Source organism: Lepidochelys kempii, chromosome 3 (genome assembly GCF_965140285.1).
Source record: "Lepidochelys kempii isolate rLepKem1 chromosome 3, rLepKem1.hap1, whole genome shotgun sequence".
NCBI classification, from domain to species: Eukaryota; Metazoa; Chordata; order Testudines; family Cheloniidae; genus Lepidochelys; species Lepidochelys kempii.
The window spans coordinates 192,037,789-192,052,245 of record NC_136382.1 but is presented as its reverse complement, the minus strand read 5'-3'; the positions used below and the strand labels follow the sequence as shown (position 1 = coordinate 192,052,245).

The 14,457-nt window shown below is 46.5% G+C and overlaps 1 protein-coding gene across 14 annotated transcripts in view; it reads right to left on the bottom strand.

The window, feature by feature from the left end:
* Nucleotides 1-14,457, bottom strand: part of LOC140909632 (uncharacterized) — a 110,814-nt gene that overhangs the window by 27,069 nt on the left and 69,288 nt on the right. For 10 of the 14 annotated variants that reach the window (XR_012158301.2, XM_073339405.1, XM_073339406.1 and 7 more), the window contains one exon: nucleotides 3,010-3,151. The exons of the other annotated variants lie outside the window; for them this stretch is intronic. Coding sequence is in view for 9 of the 10 variants with exons in the window: in XM_073339405.1 (XP_073195506.1) it covers nucleotides 3,010-3,151 (142 nt within the window). In the remaining variant the exon portion in view is untranslated. The remainder of the gene's footprint in view (nucleotides 1-3,009; nucleotides 3,152-14,457) is intronic. 14 annotated transcript variants of the gene reach the window in all.

The window sequence follows — 14,457 nt, the reverse complement described above, 5'->3', positions numbered from 1 at the left end:
AGCAGATACCACCAGGATGCTGAGGACAGGGAGGGAGGGGTGTACAAGAACTCATAAACCTGTGCATGAACAAAGTACTTTTGTTAAGACCTTTTTGATTGGGGGGGTGGGGGTGCAGCAGCCTGCCATATGGCTTTAACAGGGTCCATAATGGCCTCATTGAGAGGCAGAACCACTCCTGAAGGGCCTGCAGTGGCTAAAATGTCAACTAGGCTGTGGGAGGATTCTTTCACTACCTACACCTGTATGCCTAGATTTAAAGCCACCCTTTTCAACAACTCTGTGTGAGCCTTAAAATCATCCTGGGGAGAGGACATGCCTGCTTCTGAAACAGCCTCACCAGGGGAGGAGGAGGAGGAGGCCAGCACAGCTTATGGACACTCTTCCTCTCTTTATGCCTTGGCAGGATCCCGTTGAGCTGGCTCCTGTAGTTCTGTGCCAGGTTTAGTACCAGAGTCTGGACCAGTTGCAGCCCCATGAGACAGCAGTGACCTTTGTTTCAAGGCCACCAAATAAGAGCACCTAGAGTTAGTTCCAGAAACTGGGGGGAAACCTCATGGATTCCCAAAGGGCCACTGGACCAGCATAGGTCCCCAGTGAAGACCTGACCATGCACTTGATGGCACCCCTGTGCCTGGGCCATGGATGGGTAGGAGCATCTGGGGGAGTAGCAGGGACGACTCCTCAAACGAGAGGAGTAAGATTTGAACTCTGACTCAGAAGACAAGTCTATCCAGTGACCATGGAGGTGCAGTTCCCACCAGTGCCGAAGACAAGATACCTACACCCAGGCCAGCATAGCCAGTTTCCCTTTTGACAGTACCAAAGGGCCTGGCATTGAACCATGACCAGAAACAACAGGCTCCCTCCTGACCATCAGCACCGATACCACTTACCCTTGTACTGCCAGTCATACTGGTACCAAAAGTGAAAGAAGGTCTCTAGCTGCAGCAAACGCCTCCAGCCTGGTCGGCACTGAGATAGCGTTGGTACCAATATTATAATGCAGATGTAGACTCATCCGGTACTGGACTTGATGGTAGTTGCATAGGTGCCGGAGTCAACAGTGCCGAATTCTGCCGTACCGAGGCAGAGGAGTGCCCTGACCTAGGTCGCACTCTACTCTGATACCCACAGCGGGCCATCTTTGGTGCCGAGGACCGTCCCCTCTCGGCCGACTGCTTCTTGTGCCTTTTCCTAGGCACTGGGGATGGTGAACGGTGCCGGAACTCCGGTATGATAGGAGGAGCATGCCTTATCAAAGCCGAGGCACTCTGCGCTGAGTCAGACTGACCTGGTTCAGTGCCGCCTCCATTAACAAAAACTTCAGCCTGGCCTCCTGGTCCTTCTTCATCCAAGGCTTAAAGTCTCTGCAGATCTGGCAGCGGTCTCCAACGTGAACTTTTCCCAGGCACTTCAGACAGCTTGAACGCAGGTCACTCAGGGGCACAGCCTTGTTGCAGAAGGCACAGGGCCTGAAGCCCGGTGACTGAAGCATGCCTCGGTACCAGGGAATGGACAAAAACTCAGCTAACTCAGTAAGTTAAAAACTTACACTAAAACTATTTACAACTATCTAACTATGTCCAAAATATACAAAAGAGAAGATCACAGAGAGCTCGCCAAAGCAAGGATAGCTGTTCCAGTGATTGTCACGGGCAGTAAGAAGGTTAGGGGAGTTTATACCAGGGCTATGAGCACACAGCACCAGAGGGCGCTCAAACTGTCCTGACGGGTACCACAGAAGGAAAAATTTCCGGCAACTGTACTTGGGGCATGTACATACCTAGAGTGGAATGCACATGTGCAATCACTTGAAGAAGAAAACAATTTCTTTACATGCATTGCAGACAGGTGCTTAAGGAGTAACTCGTCCTGTTCTCTTGATTATTTTAATGGTCTATAACAGACCTCTAGCAGACCCTGTTCTGGGCTTGGTTAGTTAGCATATTGATTTATGTGCACTCAAGAGCCTGTGATTCTGAGTTATTGTTAACTCTAAAACAGGTATTGGCATCTTTAATGAAGAGTGCCACTCCCCACCCATCTTTTATCCACGCTATTCTTTCCAAACAGATTGTAACCAGTGATTATAACACTGCAATCATGCAAATTGTCTTGTTTTAGTAATGCTAGTGATATCAAATTTCTCCTCATCATATGAGGAGTTCCATTTCCTCTTACTTATTACCTAGACTCTTAGCACTGGTATATAAAGAATTGAAGAAATTCTTCTCTCTACATTCTGTGTCCCCTTGGTTCAATTTGTTCACAACATACTAAATTTGCCTTTCTCCTGCGTTTGCCTCCTTAGCACCTTCCCCTTTCACCAGGCTTCAACTGAGATGATTAGCCCTCCCTACCTGTGATATGCCGGCTGTCCCATTTGCACAGCCCCTTTCCCCCCTGGAATGCAGCCCACAGTTCCACAAAATGAAACCCTTCAGCTTCACACCAGTCCTGTGGCCAACGGTTCAACTCCAGTATTTTCTGCCTTGTACCTTTTTTCACTCATGGAACCGGAATGATTTCTGAGATTACTTGGACTTTCCTAATAGGACTTACTTAATAGCTAAGCCTTGTGCCTACCTTGTGCGCACCCTTAACCCAAATAAGCACTCATGATCTGATCCAACTCCCACTCAGCTGAATGGAAAGACTCCCATTAACTTCAATGAAGTTGGGTCAAACTCTTACTGACTCAAAGCTACTTCTAGTTTCCCTTTAAATTCAGTAATAGCAATAACCATAGGTAGTCTGTAACCCTAATCTTTATTTATACTATACTCATCTTACTTTAACCAAATGTTAAAACAACAGTTTTAACAACAGTTAGCTTCTAACTCAGCAAAAAGTTCATGCCCCTTGTTTGAGAAGCTGGCAATTTAATGTCACATCACAAATCATGTGTTACCAAAGAAATTTCTCGGAGTCAAGCAAATAGAGCAGATTTAGCCCAACACCTGTACTTCTTTCTGAAAACAGGATATTTTCAAAGATTTGACATACCTGCATCAATACCAAATGTGCTTTGGTGAGAAATTGTTAGTATTTCTGCATTGCCATGAACCACTGAAGCCAAACAGCAGCAGGAAGACCTATTCTCCAAGGCTTTCATTTTCTCCATAAGTGAACTGTTCTCTGTGCTCATCTATAGAAATATAGGTGTTAATGTATTAATGCAAGACAGAAAAACCCATCAAAAGCAAAAATGTAATGAGCTCAGTTAACTCTGAAGACAACAGGGTGCTGTCTACCACGCTTCACAAATAACATGGAGAATAATGTGAAAATGAAACATCAAAAACCCCATCAGATGTTGTATTATATAATGTTACACTATCTGCAAACACCAGCACCCACCAACAGAGCTAGGGCTAGTTGTAAAATGTGTACAGACAGTAACACATGCTAGCATTGGTGGGGCAATAAATAGTGTGTATAGTGCAGTTCTCCATGAAAAGCGACTGTCAAAATTGTGCCTGCTCTCTCATCAGCTCTGCTACCCATGTGTATTCTACGACTTCACTGACACAAATGTCAACTACCTTTTACGCCTGTTCTCACTGTAGAGTAAGCACAGGTCTAGCAGTGTGAGCTGGACTCTTCTGGTCATCTCATTCAAATTCACCTTAAAAACTGACTTGAGACAAATAAAATTAACGAAAAACCTGCTCCCCAAGAAGTGTAAATGCACTTGTATCACAACTAAATTCTAGGTTGTGTTCTCTTTGGTAAAGGAATGTTTGTTTTCTGAGGCTCCCAGTGCATCTTAGGGCATGGTACAAGTAATAAATGCTAATGATGAACAGAAGAACTGTTAACTAAATTCTGACTGCAGATTCTTTATTGGTGATGGATGGGCCAGAAAGAACCCAGCTTGGCTTTCTGACCCAGTTTGAGTTTGCAGGGCTGGCAGTTAGAATAAACATCTTTTCCCATGTAAACTTAGCAAACATGATACTGCACACTGAGTGACAATAAACCTGGAGCCCCACAGGGCCATTTTTACAGCCCCCCTTTTCAAAGTCAAAACACACTTTAAAGAGACAGCAAGTAGTCCTGCCAGGCAGGATAATATACAATCGTATTAATTCATCTTCCTTCCCATGGCTCTGACCACATCTCCCCCTCAGCAGAAATCCACTCTGTACTACTTGTGTTCATTGTAATGTACTTGTTTGCCTCTAGGTGGCAAGAGCTTCAGGGTGGTGATATTGTTTTATGGATACTTTTTTATTACTGTAAAGAACAGTATTCATCAACAGCACTATGCAAGTAACAGTATTTGAATGATGACGGCTATTCCTTCAGGCCTATGTTAGCCGGTGAGTACCAGTTGGTTCTGATACTCTGGGGTGGTTTACGGAGATCATATTCACTTCTGAGCACTTGTAGACGCATGTAGGTACAGTGAAAACCTGGAACTTTTTTCTCATGCCCTTGCACATGAGTGAGCAATAAGCTACTTGAGTAAATATTATTTGCCATCCATTACACTGTCCATAGCGGTACTAAATTATTGTTTTCTTCTTGATATTTGACTGACAGACATCTCTTCATTCTAGCACTTCGTTCTGTGATGTGATCAGCCTGAGCTGACTTCATTGTTTTTCCTTTTTTCCGTTTTTTTCCATTGTTTCAGATACCTAGCAACCAATGTTTGAGAGAAAAACAATCTAGATGAGTCAATCCTGCTACATCAACAAATACAGGAAGGAGAAGAAATTGATCTTACATCCAGGCAGAGAAGAGAAGGTAAAGGGAAGGGAGAAGAGATGAAAACAAAACAAGATGTTACATGTACTGTGCGTCATGCCCATGAACTCTGTACACAAATGAAAGCAACGTAGCCAAATTGTGCTTTCATGTTAACACTAGTCTCAATCTGAAGTAACACCACTGAAATAAATAGGACTTTGTTTCAAGTGTGATGTTATTGACATGAACTGTGACCGTATAGATCATTGTTGCAACCAAGATCCTATAGTCACACCAAATCTTATACAAAGGCAGTCAAGTAAAGTGTCTATAGAAAGGTTGTAATTTGCTAGTTATGATTATGTTGGCTGTATGTATCATTTTTGCATCTGAAGTTATGAATATTGGCTATGTACTTGTATCTCAATGTGTTTGATTATAAGTAGCATCAGTGAAGCATTTGGTCAGCTTCTTGAGAAAGGACTATTCTGCGTAAGTGCCCAATCAAGAAACACTTAACTGACAATGGACTTTGGGAGACGACAATCCACATCTGAGCTTTCCTGGGCACGTTCAAACTAACATGTAAACAATGACGTTGGCCTGCAAAAAGCTAAATCATTCATGGACATGTGACTTGTCCAGGTAGCTACAAACTCCATCTTGTTGCTGTGATTTTGCACAGGAAAACAAAGGGGTTTCCGCCCACAAGAGAGAGAATATAAAAGGCCCTGGAAGCCTCTCCTTTTTGTCCTCAGCTGGCTCAAGAGATGGCCTCTCCACCCCAAATTGATGCCTGAAAGAAACTGGGACAAAGGACTGTAACTACGGGTGGGTGAGTGATTGCTGGACCCAGGCCATAAACCACAACATTGGTCTGAAAAGGATTCGGCCCAGACTAGAAAGGTGTCTAGTCTGTGAAAGAAGCTTATTGGAACATCTCTGAGGGTGAGATTTATGCACCAGTATAAGGGGGAGGTGCCGACCCCGCACCCTCTCGGTGCCTTCTTGCCAGCCAACTCCAACAGACAGGTAGGAGGGTGGGTCATGGAATGGACATGAGCAACACACCTCAAAGAACAACAGTTACAGAAAGGTTAGTAACAGATTTTTCTTCTTCAAGTGCTTGCTCATGTCCATTCCATGTTCAGTGACTCACAAGCAGTATCCAAGGAGGTGGGCTCAGAGCTCATGGACATGCAGACTACAACACAGCTCTCATAAACCTGGCATGTCTCAAGCCTGTTGGGTGATGACGTAGTAGGATGAGAAGGTATGCACCGACAACCAGGTTGTGATCCTGCAGAGGTCCTGGATTGGAACCTGCATGAGGAATGCTGCTGAAGAGGCCTGAGCTCTTGTGGAGTGAGCAGTCACTATGGCTGGAGGTGGGACATCTGCTTGCTTGTAGCATACAGGAAGCTATTCAGCATGAGAGCCTCTAGGCCGATGCTGGTAGCCCTTTCATCCTTTCTACTACTGCTACAAAGAGTTGCATAGATCTGTGAAAGGGTTTAGTCCTCTTGATGCAGAAGGTGAGGGCATGCCTAACATCCAATAAGCAAAGCTGCCGCTCGTCTGAATTCTTGTGAGACTTCAGAAAGAGGACTGGCAGGAAAATGGCCTGGTTGCTATGGAACTGCAAAACTACCTTTGGCAGGAAGGCCAGGTCGGGCACAGTTGGACCCTGTCCTTGAAGAACACCATGTATGGTGGTTCTGACGTAAGGACCTTGATTTCAGAGACTCTTCTTGCTGAGGTGATTACTACCAGGAAGGCAACCTTCGCAGAGAGAAGCAGTAGAGGGCACAACACCAGGAGCTCACAGGGAGGTCATGTGAGCCTCAACAGAACCAGATTTAAGTCCCACAGGGGGGGATCAGCTCACAGGCCTGAGGATAAAGTCTCTCAAGGCCTTTAAGAAAGCGGACTGTCATTTTGTGAGAGAACACTGACCTGCTGTTCACCTGTGGGTGGAAGGCCAAAAATGCACCTTCATAGATGCGAGAGCTGACCTTGTTGCTTAAGATGGAGCAAGTAGTCCAGGATCGACTGAAGGGAAGACTGAGTCGGAGAGAGGTCTCTTTGGGATGCCCATATCGAAAAACACTTCCATTTGGCAAGGTAGATAACCCTAGTGGACAGCTTCCTACTACCCACCAAGACCTGTCAAACTTGTTCCAAACAGGCCTGCTTCTCCGGGTTCAGTTATGTAACAGTAGTTAGCTGAAGGGAGCCGAGGTTCGGTTGGAGTAACCGACAGTGGTCTTGAGAGATCAGACTCAGGTGGAGCAGAAGCAGAAGTGAGGTTGCTACTGATAGATCTAGCAGCATGACGAATCAGTGTTGGCATAGCAACACCAGCCTATAAGAATAACTCTTGCCTTGTCCCGTTTGATATTCAGGAGGACCTGTGAACCAGACAGATCTGTCTGGGGGAAATGCGTAGAATAGGAGTTCTGTCCAACGAAGCAGGAAGCCGTTGGAGAGGGAGCCTGGGCTGTGCCCGCTCAGTAAGCAAAACTGCTGGCATTTCCTGTTCTGCTTAGTTGTGAACAGGTCCACTGGGAGACACTCACCTTTGGAAGATAAACCTGGTGACATCTGGGTGAAGGGACCGCTCATGGTGAGAGGAGAAGGATCTGCTGAGGTGATCTGCTTGTGCATTCTGGGCTCCCCGAAGGTGTGAATCAGGTGGATGGAGTGCTTCACGCAGAAGTCCCATACATGGATGGCCTCCTGACACAGGGCGGAGGAACGAGCTCCTCCCTGCTTGTTGATATAGAACATGGCCACAGTGTTGTCCGTTAGAACTTGCAAGACCTTGCCTGTGATCCGGGGAAGGAACACTTGGCAAGCTAAGCAGACTGCTCTGAGCTCTCTGATGTTTATGTGCAGGCAGAGTTTTTTCTGGGACCACAGGCCTTGAGTCCTGAGGCTGTCAAGGTGGGCTCCCCAACCTAGGTCTGACATGTCCAAGACTAGGGACACTAATAACTGGGGCGCAACAAAGGGGACTTCCATCATCACCGACAATGGGTCCTTTCACCAGTCTAGGGAGGTGAGGACTGGGGTTGGAACAATAAGCACCAAGTCCAAGCGGTGTCTGTTCGGGGTGTAAACAGATGCTAGCCATGTCTGCAGGGGCCTAAGGCACAGCCCTGAGTACCGGACCATTTACGTGCACGTGGCAATGTGCCCCAGTAGCTTGAAGCAAACCCAGGCTGTCATGATTGGGTGAACCATGACCTTGGATATCAGGTCCAACAGTGGTCTGTAATTGGGCCTCTGGAAGGAAGGCTCTGGCGTGGGTCGAGTCGAGCACAGCCCTGATAAACCTATTCTCTGAACTGTAATAAGTGTTGACTTTTGCTCATTTATCAACAGGCCCAGTGCTCGGAAAGTGGGTTGGACCAAGCTGATGCTGTTCTTTACTTGAGCTTCTGAACAACACTTCATCAGGTCTAGTTTGGATATTAGGAAACACTATCTCACTAGGAGGGTGGTGAAGCACTGGAATGGGTTACCTAGGGAAGTGGTGGAATCTCTATCCTTAGAGGTTTTATAAGGCCCGGCTTGACAAAGCCCTGGCTGGGATGATTTAGTTGGTGTTGGTCCTGCTTTGAGTAGGGGATTGGACTAGATGACCTACTGAGGTCTCTTCCAACCCTAATATTCTATGATTCTATGATCAGCCAGTCCTTGAGGTATGAGTAGAGATGTTTGAGGAAGGCAGCTACCACCGCCATGCACTTCATGAAAACCCAGGGGACTGCAAACAGGCAGAAGGGAAGAGCGGTGAATTGGTAATGAGTCTGGTTTACAATAAACCTGAGAAATCTTCTGTGGCCATGAAAAACAGAATGTGAAAGTAAGTGTCTTTCAAGCCGAGGGTGGCGTACCAGTCCCTTGAATCCAGAGAGGGAATGATGAAGGCCAGGGAGACCATGCGGAACCTTGGTTTCTTGAGATATCTGTTAAAGCGACACGGGTCCAGGATGGGACGAACGCCCCTTTTGGCCTTTGGGATTAGGAAATAATGGGAGTAAAACCCCTTCTCTCTGAAGTTTCAAGGTACCTCCTGTGACATGGCATTCCATATGTTTTATGGAAATATGGTATGAGTGTGAATATGATGTAACTGGAATATGCTTTATGGAAAAGGTCTCTTGTAAGGTATCATAACAAAGGTTACAACCTACTGAATATATTCCTCCTATTTGTATGCACATATCATTCTTGTATCTGAAGCTAGAAATATGAAGTATAACTCTGAGGTCCTATTGTAATTATGCCAAGTGTGGGCCATTAATGGTTGTAAATGTAAGTGTGGCCCAGACAATTGGTTGTAAATGGCTTATTTACCTGCAAACCTTCCTGTGGGCCAACCCAGGAAGAATGGAGACTAGGGGTGTTACAGTGACATGTGACCATGTCACATGAGGCTGGTATCCATCTTAATCCTTGTACTTTTCCATTGATGAGGCAGAGCCAGGACAAGCACACAGAAAAGATTTCCGCCTTGTGCCAAAGCTATAAAAGGGGTGGAGCACGACAAAAGGGGCGGAGCACGACAAAAGGGGCGGCCAGTCATGAGAAAACCCCTGCTTACCACCTGAGATGTCTGCTGGAACTAACAAGAACTGTACCAGGGGAAAGGATTGGGCCCAGACTAGGAAGGCATCTAGTCTGTGAAAGAAGCTTACTGGAACATCTCTGAGGGTGAGATTTACCTGTATTCAGTTTCTTAATGTATTAGACTTAGACTTGTGTGCTTTTGCTTTATTTTGCTTGGTGACTTACTTTGTTCAGGCTGTTATACTTGAAACCACTTAAATGCTACTTTTTATACTTAATAAAATCACTTTTGTTTATTAATAAACCCAGAGTAAGTGATTAGTACCTGGGGGAGCAAACAGCTGTGCATATCTCTCTATCAGTGATACAGAGGGCAAACAATTCATGAATTTACCCCGTATAAGTTTTATACAGAGTAAAACAGATTTATTTGGGGTTCAGGTTCCCAGAAAGGCTGAACACTGGGTGCTTGGGAAGTCCCTGTTAACTGAGAAGCCCCTGGGCTGAGTGAATCTCAGTTTCAGTGAACTTCAGAGAGGCATGGCCCAACCTCTGGGTCTGTGCTGGAGCTGACTGGAGTGTCTAACTCAGCAGGACAGGAGTGGAGGGGCACCTGTTCTGGCAGGAGGGTTGTTCTCAGTGGCATCCCAGCTCATTGAGTGACAGTCTTGAAGGGAGTCTCTGTGACCAAACCCGTCACACCTCCTCCTTGGCCCCCATCTGTAGGAGGGTCTGCACCTCCTGGGCAAGGAGTTGCTCATGAGAAGGTCCCTGAAGAGGAATGGGGATGGTGTGGGAGGGAGGAGTGGATGAAAAAAGCAAGGTATAACTGATTGCCACAGTATTTAGCACCTAGCAGTTCAATGTTATGCAGGACCATGCCGGGCTGAAGTGGGACAGTCAGTCCAAAAATAAAGGGGAGGCAGGATCTGAAGCGGGAACTAGTATAGTGCTCTCAGGCTCACCTTCAAAAGACCTGCTTTAGCCCACCAGAGTACCTATGTGACCCCGGCTAGGAGGGGTCCTGTCTCGGAGGCAGAGCTGAGAAGCATGGCAGCTGTTGGGCCCTGACATGCTTTCTAGAAGCAGATGGAAGCATAGAGGCCTAGGGACCAGAGGGTAGCCCTTGAGTCCTTCAGGCCATGTAGTCTCATGTCCATCTGCTTGGAAAAAAGTGAACAGTCTTTGAAAGGGAGGTCCTGAATAGACTGTTGGACCTCCTGAGGGAGTCCCAAGGACTGCAGCCAAGTGCATCATCTCATGGTGGAAGCAGAGGCCATTGTCCTGGCTGCTGCATCTGCTGCGTCCAGTGCCTCCTGGAGAGAGGCTCTGGCAACATTCTTTCCCTCTTCTAAGAGGGCTGAGAATTCCTGCCTTAAGTCTTGGGGCCCGGAGTCCTTAAATTTAGACAAGGAGTCCCACCAATTGTAGTTGTATCTCCCCAGTAATTCTTGCTGGTTTGAGATACACAGTTGCAGACCACCTGTCAAATAAACTTTCTTCCCAAACAAATCAAGTTTCTTTGCGTCCTTCTGTTTGGGGGTAGTGCTCGACTGGCCCTGTCTGTCCCTTTCATTAGCCGTCAATATAATGAGGGACTCTGGAGAGGGGTGAGAGTACAGATACTCATACCCACTGGCTGGCACACAATATTTCTTCTCTGTCCTCTTCAAAGTGGGAGGTAGAGAAGATGGGGTCTGCTACAGGGCTCTGACCGGACCTATTACCACCTCATTAATGGGTAAGGACACTTTACATGGAGCTGCTGCAGCCAGAATGTCAGCGAGGCTGTGAGAGGATTCCTTGAGCTCCTCAATCTCAAGCCCCCAGTTTGAAAACACCTTTCTGCTTTAGAAGCTCTTGATGAGCTCTAAAGTCATCTTGGGGAAGCAAGATGCTTGGCCTTGAGATGGCCATGTCAGGGGAGGAGGAGGAAGAGGCCTGTACTTGAGGAGGGGCTTCTTCCTCTTCTTCAGCCTCAATAATCTCCATAGGGGCCATGTCCTGTAAATCAGTACCAGGGTCAGTACTGGAGTCAGGGTGCAGTGCGGGAGCCCACCTCTCAGAAGCAAACAAGTATGAACGGTGGGAGGGTAGACCTGGTATTGGGAGAAAACCCCAAGGGTTCCAGAATAGCCACTGCATAGGCCACTCTCCTGGCCAGGTACCCACAGGGGGACCCGCACCAAGGTCCGGCGGTATGTAGGACAAGTAACGGTGGCCCTTAGGGTGAATGCAGGGCTCCGTGTTGGACTCAGATGAAGAATCCTCCCTAGGCTTCCACGGGGAAGCAGTACCTCTCAATACCTTTGATCGGTGTCAAGCATCCGGTGATTGGTGGTGGGCTGGGGACGACTTCACAGAGGACAGAAGAATCAGCTTGTCTCTAGAAGGAGCTGGTGGGCCCTGTGCTGGGAAGGAGCTCAGAGCACCGGTCTCATTCCTGCTCCAGGATGACAAAGCTGACGGCTGACCTAATGGGTTTGGCAGGACCAGTAGCGACAAAAAGTCTCTGGCTGCTGCAAAGGCTTCTAGGGTTGAACGCACTGCAATTCCGCTGGCACCACAATGACTTCCCAGCATCGGTGGATTGTCCCACACCAGACTCAATGATCTCAGCTGAGTCGATGGTGCCACCATGGGACCGGGGGTGGAGGAATGGCCCAATATGGGTCACACTCCACTGTCTTCCCCTGGCTTGCCTTTCTTTGGCATTAGCGAGCGCGCGCTGTCAGTGCGCTGCTTTTTGTGCATCTTCCTCGGCACCGGGGATGGAGAGAGGTGCTGGGATGCGTGCAATGCTGGAGGAGTGCTTTGCACCGAGGCCAAAGTGCTCAGTGCTGAATCCGAGAGGCTTGGTATCGAAGAGCAGCTTCCATTAGGAGAGCCTTAAGTCTGATCTCTCTATCCTTCTTTGTGCGAGGTTTAAAGTCCCAACAAATTTGGCAGCAGTCTTTCACGTGAGATTCTCCCTGACACTTCAGACAACTGGGCTGTGGGTCACTCACGAGCACAGGCTTGCCACAGGAGGCACAAGGCTTGGAGCCCAGGGGCGAAGGGAACCCCTTGACAATAAGGGGAGAGGGTACTAACTATCTACACTAAAAGTATTTACAATATATACACTAAAACTAAACTATAGACTAAACTATGAAACAGAAACCACTGATAATCGCCTTGCCAAAGCAAGAGGAGACATTCCAGCAACTGTTACAGCAGATAAGGAACCAAGAGGGTGTGGGACTGGTGGTGCCCTTGTACTGGTGCATAAGCGCACAGCACCAGAGGGAGCTACAGCGGGCCCAACTGATCCCACTGAGGGAAAAATCTCTGGCAAGAGTGCACGTGGCTTACGTGGAACATACATAAGCAAGCACTCGAAAATGAACTCTTCTGCCAGTTCCAATCCAGAAAGACTTCCCCCTCTCATCATTCCAAAGACGAGAGGATGGGTAACCTGTTTTAAACAATTTTAGAAGCATTGTTGTCCTTACAATGCTTCTCCAATGCTGACTTGAATGGTGAGAGCACTAGTGGTTGATCATCTGCTGTTATACCCAAGAAAGAAGAGGTGGCCGTCAAGCTACACAATGTGGATGAGTTAGCAGAAGTGTCACTGACATGAGCACAGGCCAAATTACACTAAGCAAGAACCTAATGAACTACACAGAGTTTTCAGTGCAATTTATTCATACCAGGCATCTTAATATTCTGGACAATACCATACAACAGCCCTATGTGGAACAAGTCTAACAGAAGGAGAGAATACTTTATCAGAAGCAAACAATAACCCTAAGGAAATTTTAAGGGTCAAAGAAGCTAAGAAATGTGAGGGGAAACTTATATGATGATTAATATAAACTGCAATAAATCAATAGCTGGCTCTTAAAACACACCAATCCCAGAGAAATAAGGTAAAGCTAGTGCACTTCCAGAAGGAAAGGGATGGAAACATTTTACAAAAATCTATTAACTCATCTGTTAACTTTAATCATGAGAAGATCCAACGTCCAAGATTAAAGCATCGTCAGGGGACCTGACAAGACTATGTGTATCACACAGAGTCATTTCACTATACAAGATTGTCATCTAGTTCTTACTTGCCCAGAGAGAAATGAGAACTGTATTATAATCCTGCAAAATTACTTTATTCACACATTTCAGCCGAGGATTTTTGAAAAGAGTTGTTTATATCAAACAAGGGTTTTGTGCACTGATGATGAAGTTATACCAGCTCATTCTCAGAATAGATATGCATAAAATACAAAGACCTTTCCTCTTTGTCTACTAGAACAAAAGATGCACTAAACTTTTTTGGAAGCTGGAACTAGATGTCTGAAGAAGATAATGCTGTGGCCACTCTATACCTAGCTCTCAGGCTGGGTTACTGTGGAAACCAACAATGATTTCACCAACCTTTCTAATTGAAAAAGAATGAGAGAAGGACCATGAGCCTGGGTCAGTTCTGTCCATTCTGTCTAGGTATTTATACTGCATGCATCAGTGTGGTATCTGTGTGCGGGACTCTTCATTGCTATTTATAAGAGTAGGGGTTGATTGCTGGTTTGAGCCAATCACCTCTGAGCTTGGGTGCTTATAAAGGCTTTGCGCTCAGGCCCTTGTGGCTGAGAAAGTGACTGGTGTGTGTTGGATCATTCAGTGACTCCTCTGCCCAATTAAGGAACAGAAGTGATAAGCTTTAAAGGAATTCTCATCCAATCCTTCTCACCTAGAGAGGTTAAGATGGTGCAGTAAGCTTGAGCTAATGTGCATTTAATGCCCAACGCAGCAAGGTGCTGAGAGCCCTCAATTCCCATTCATGTCAGTAGAACTGCAGCCCTTCTCAAGACAAAGGGTGCTCTGTCCCACTCAGGACTGCCCCATAAAAGGAAAAACAGGGATACCTTTCAGGACCTGATAAGGACACCACAAAAATCCCTTCCCCCAAAAGACAGCTGAGTTTTAGCCAACACTTCCACTTTACAGCAAGACAGAGTGGGCCCATTTAGACTCTGAGCTGAAAGCCAGGAACTCCAAAGTTCTAATCTCAGCTCTGACCCGTTGTGTATCCTTAGAAAGTCACTTAGCGCAACTATACAGATGACAAAACGGAGGCAGGGAGGTTAATACTTATTCTCACAACACGGCTGAGAGGTAGGTTAACGTTTGTACTTGAAA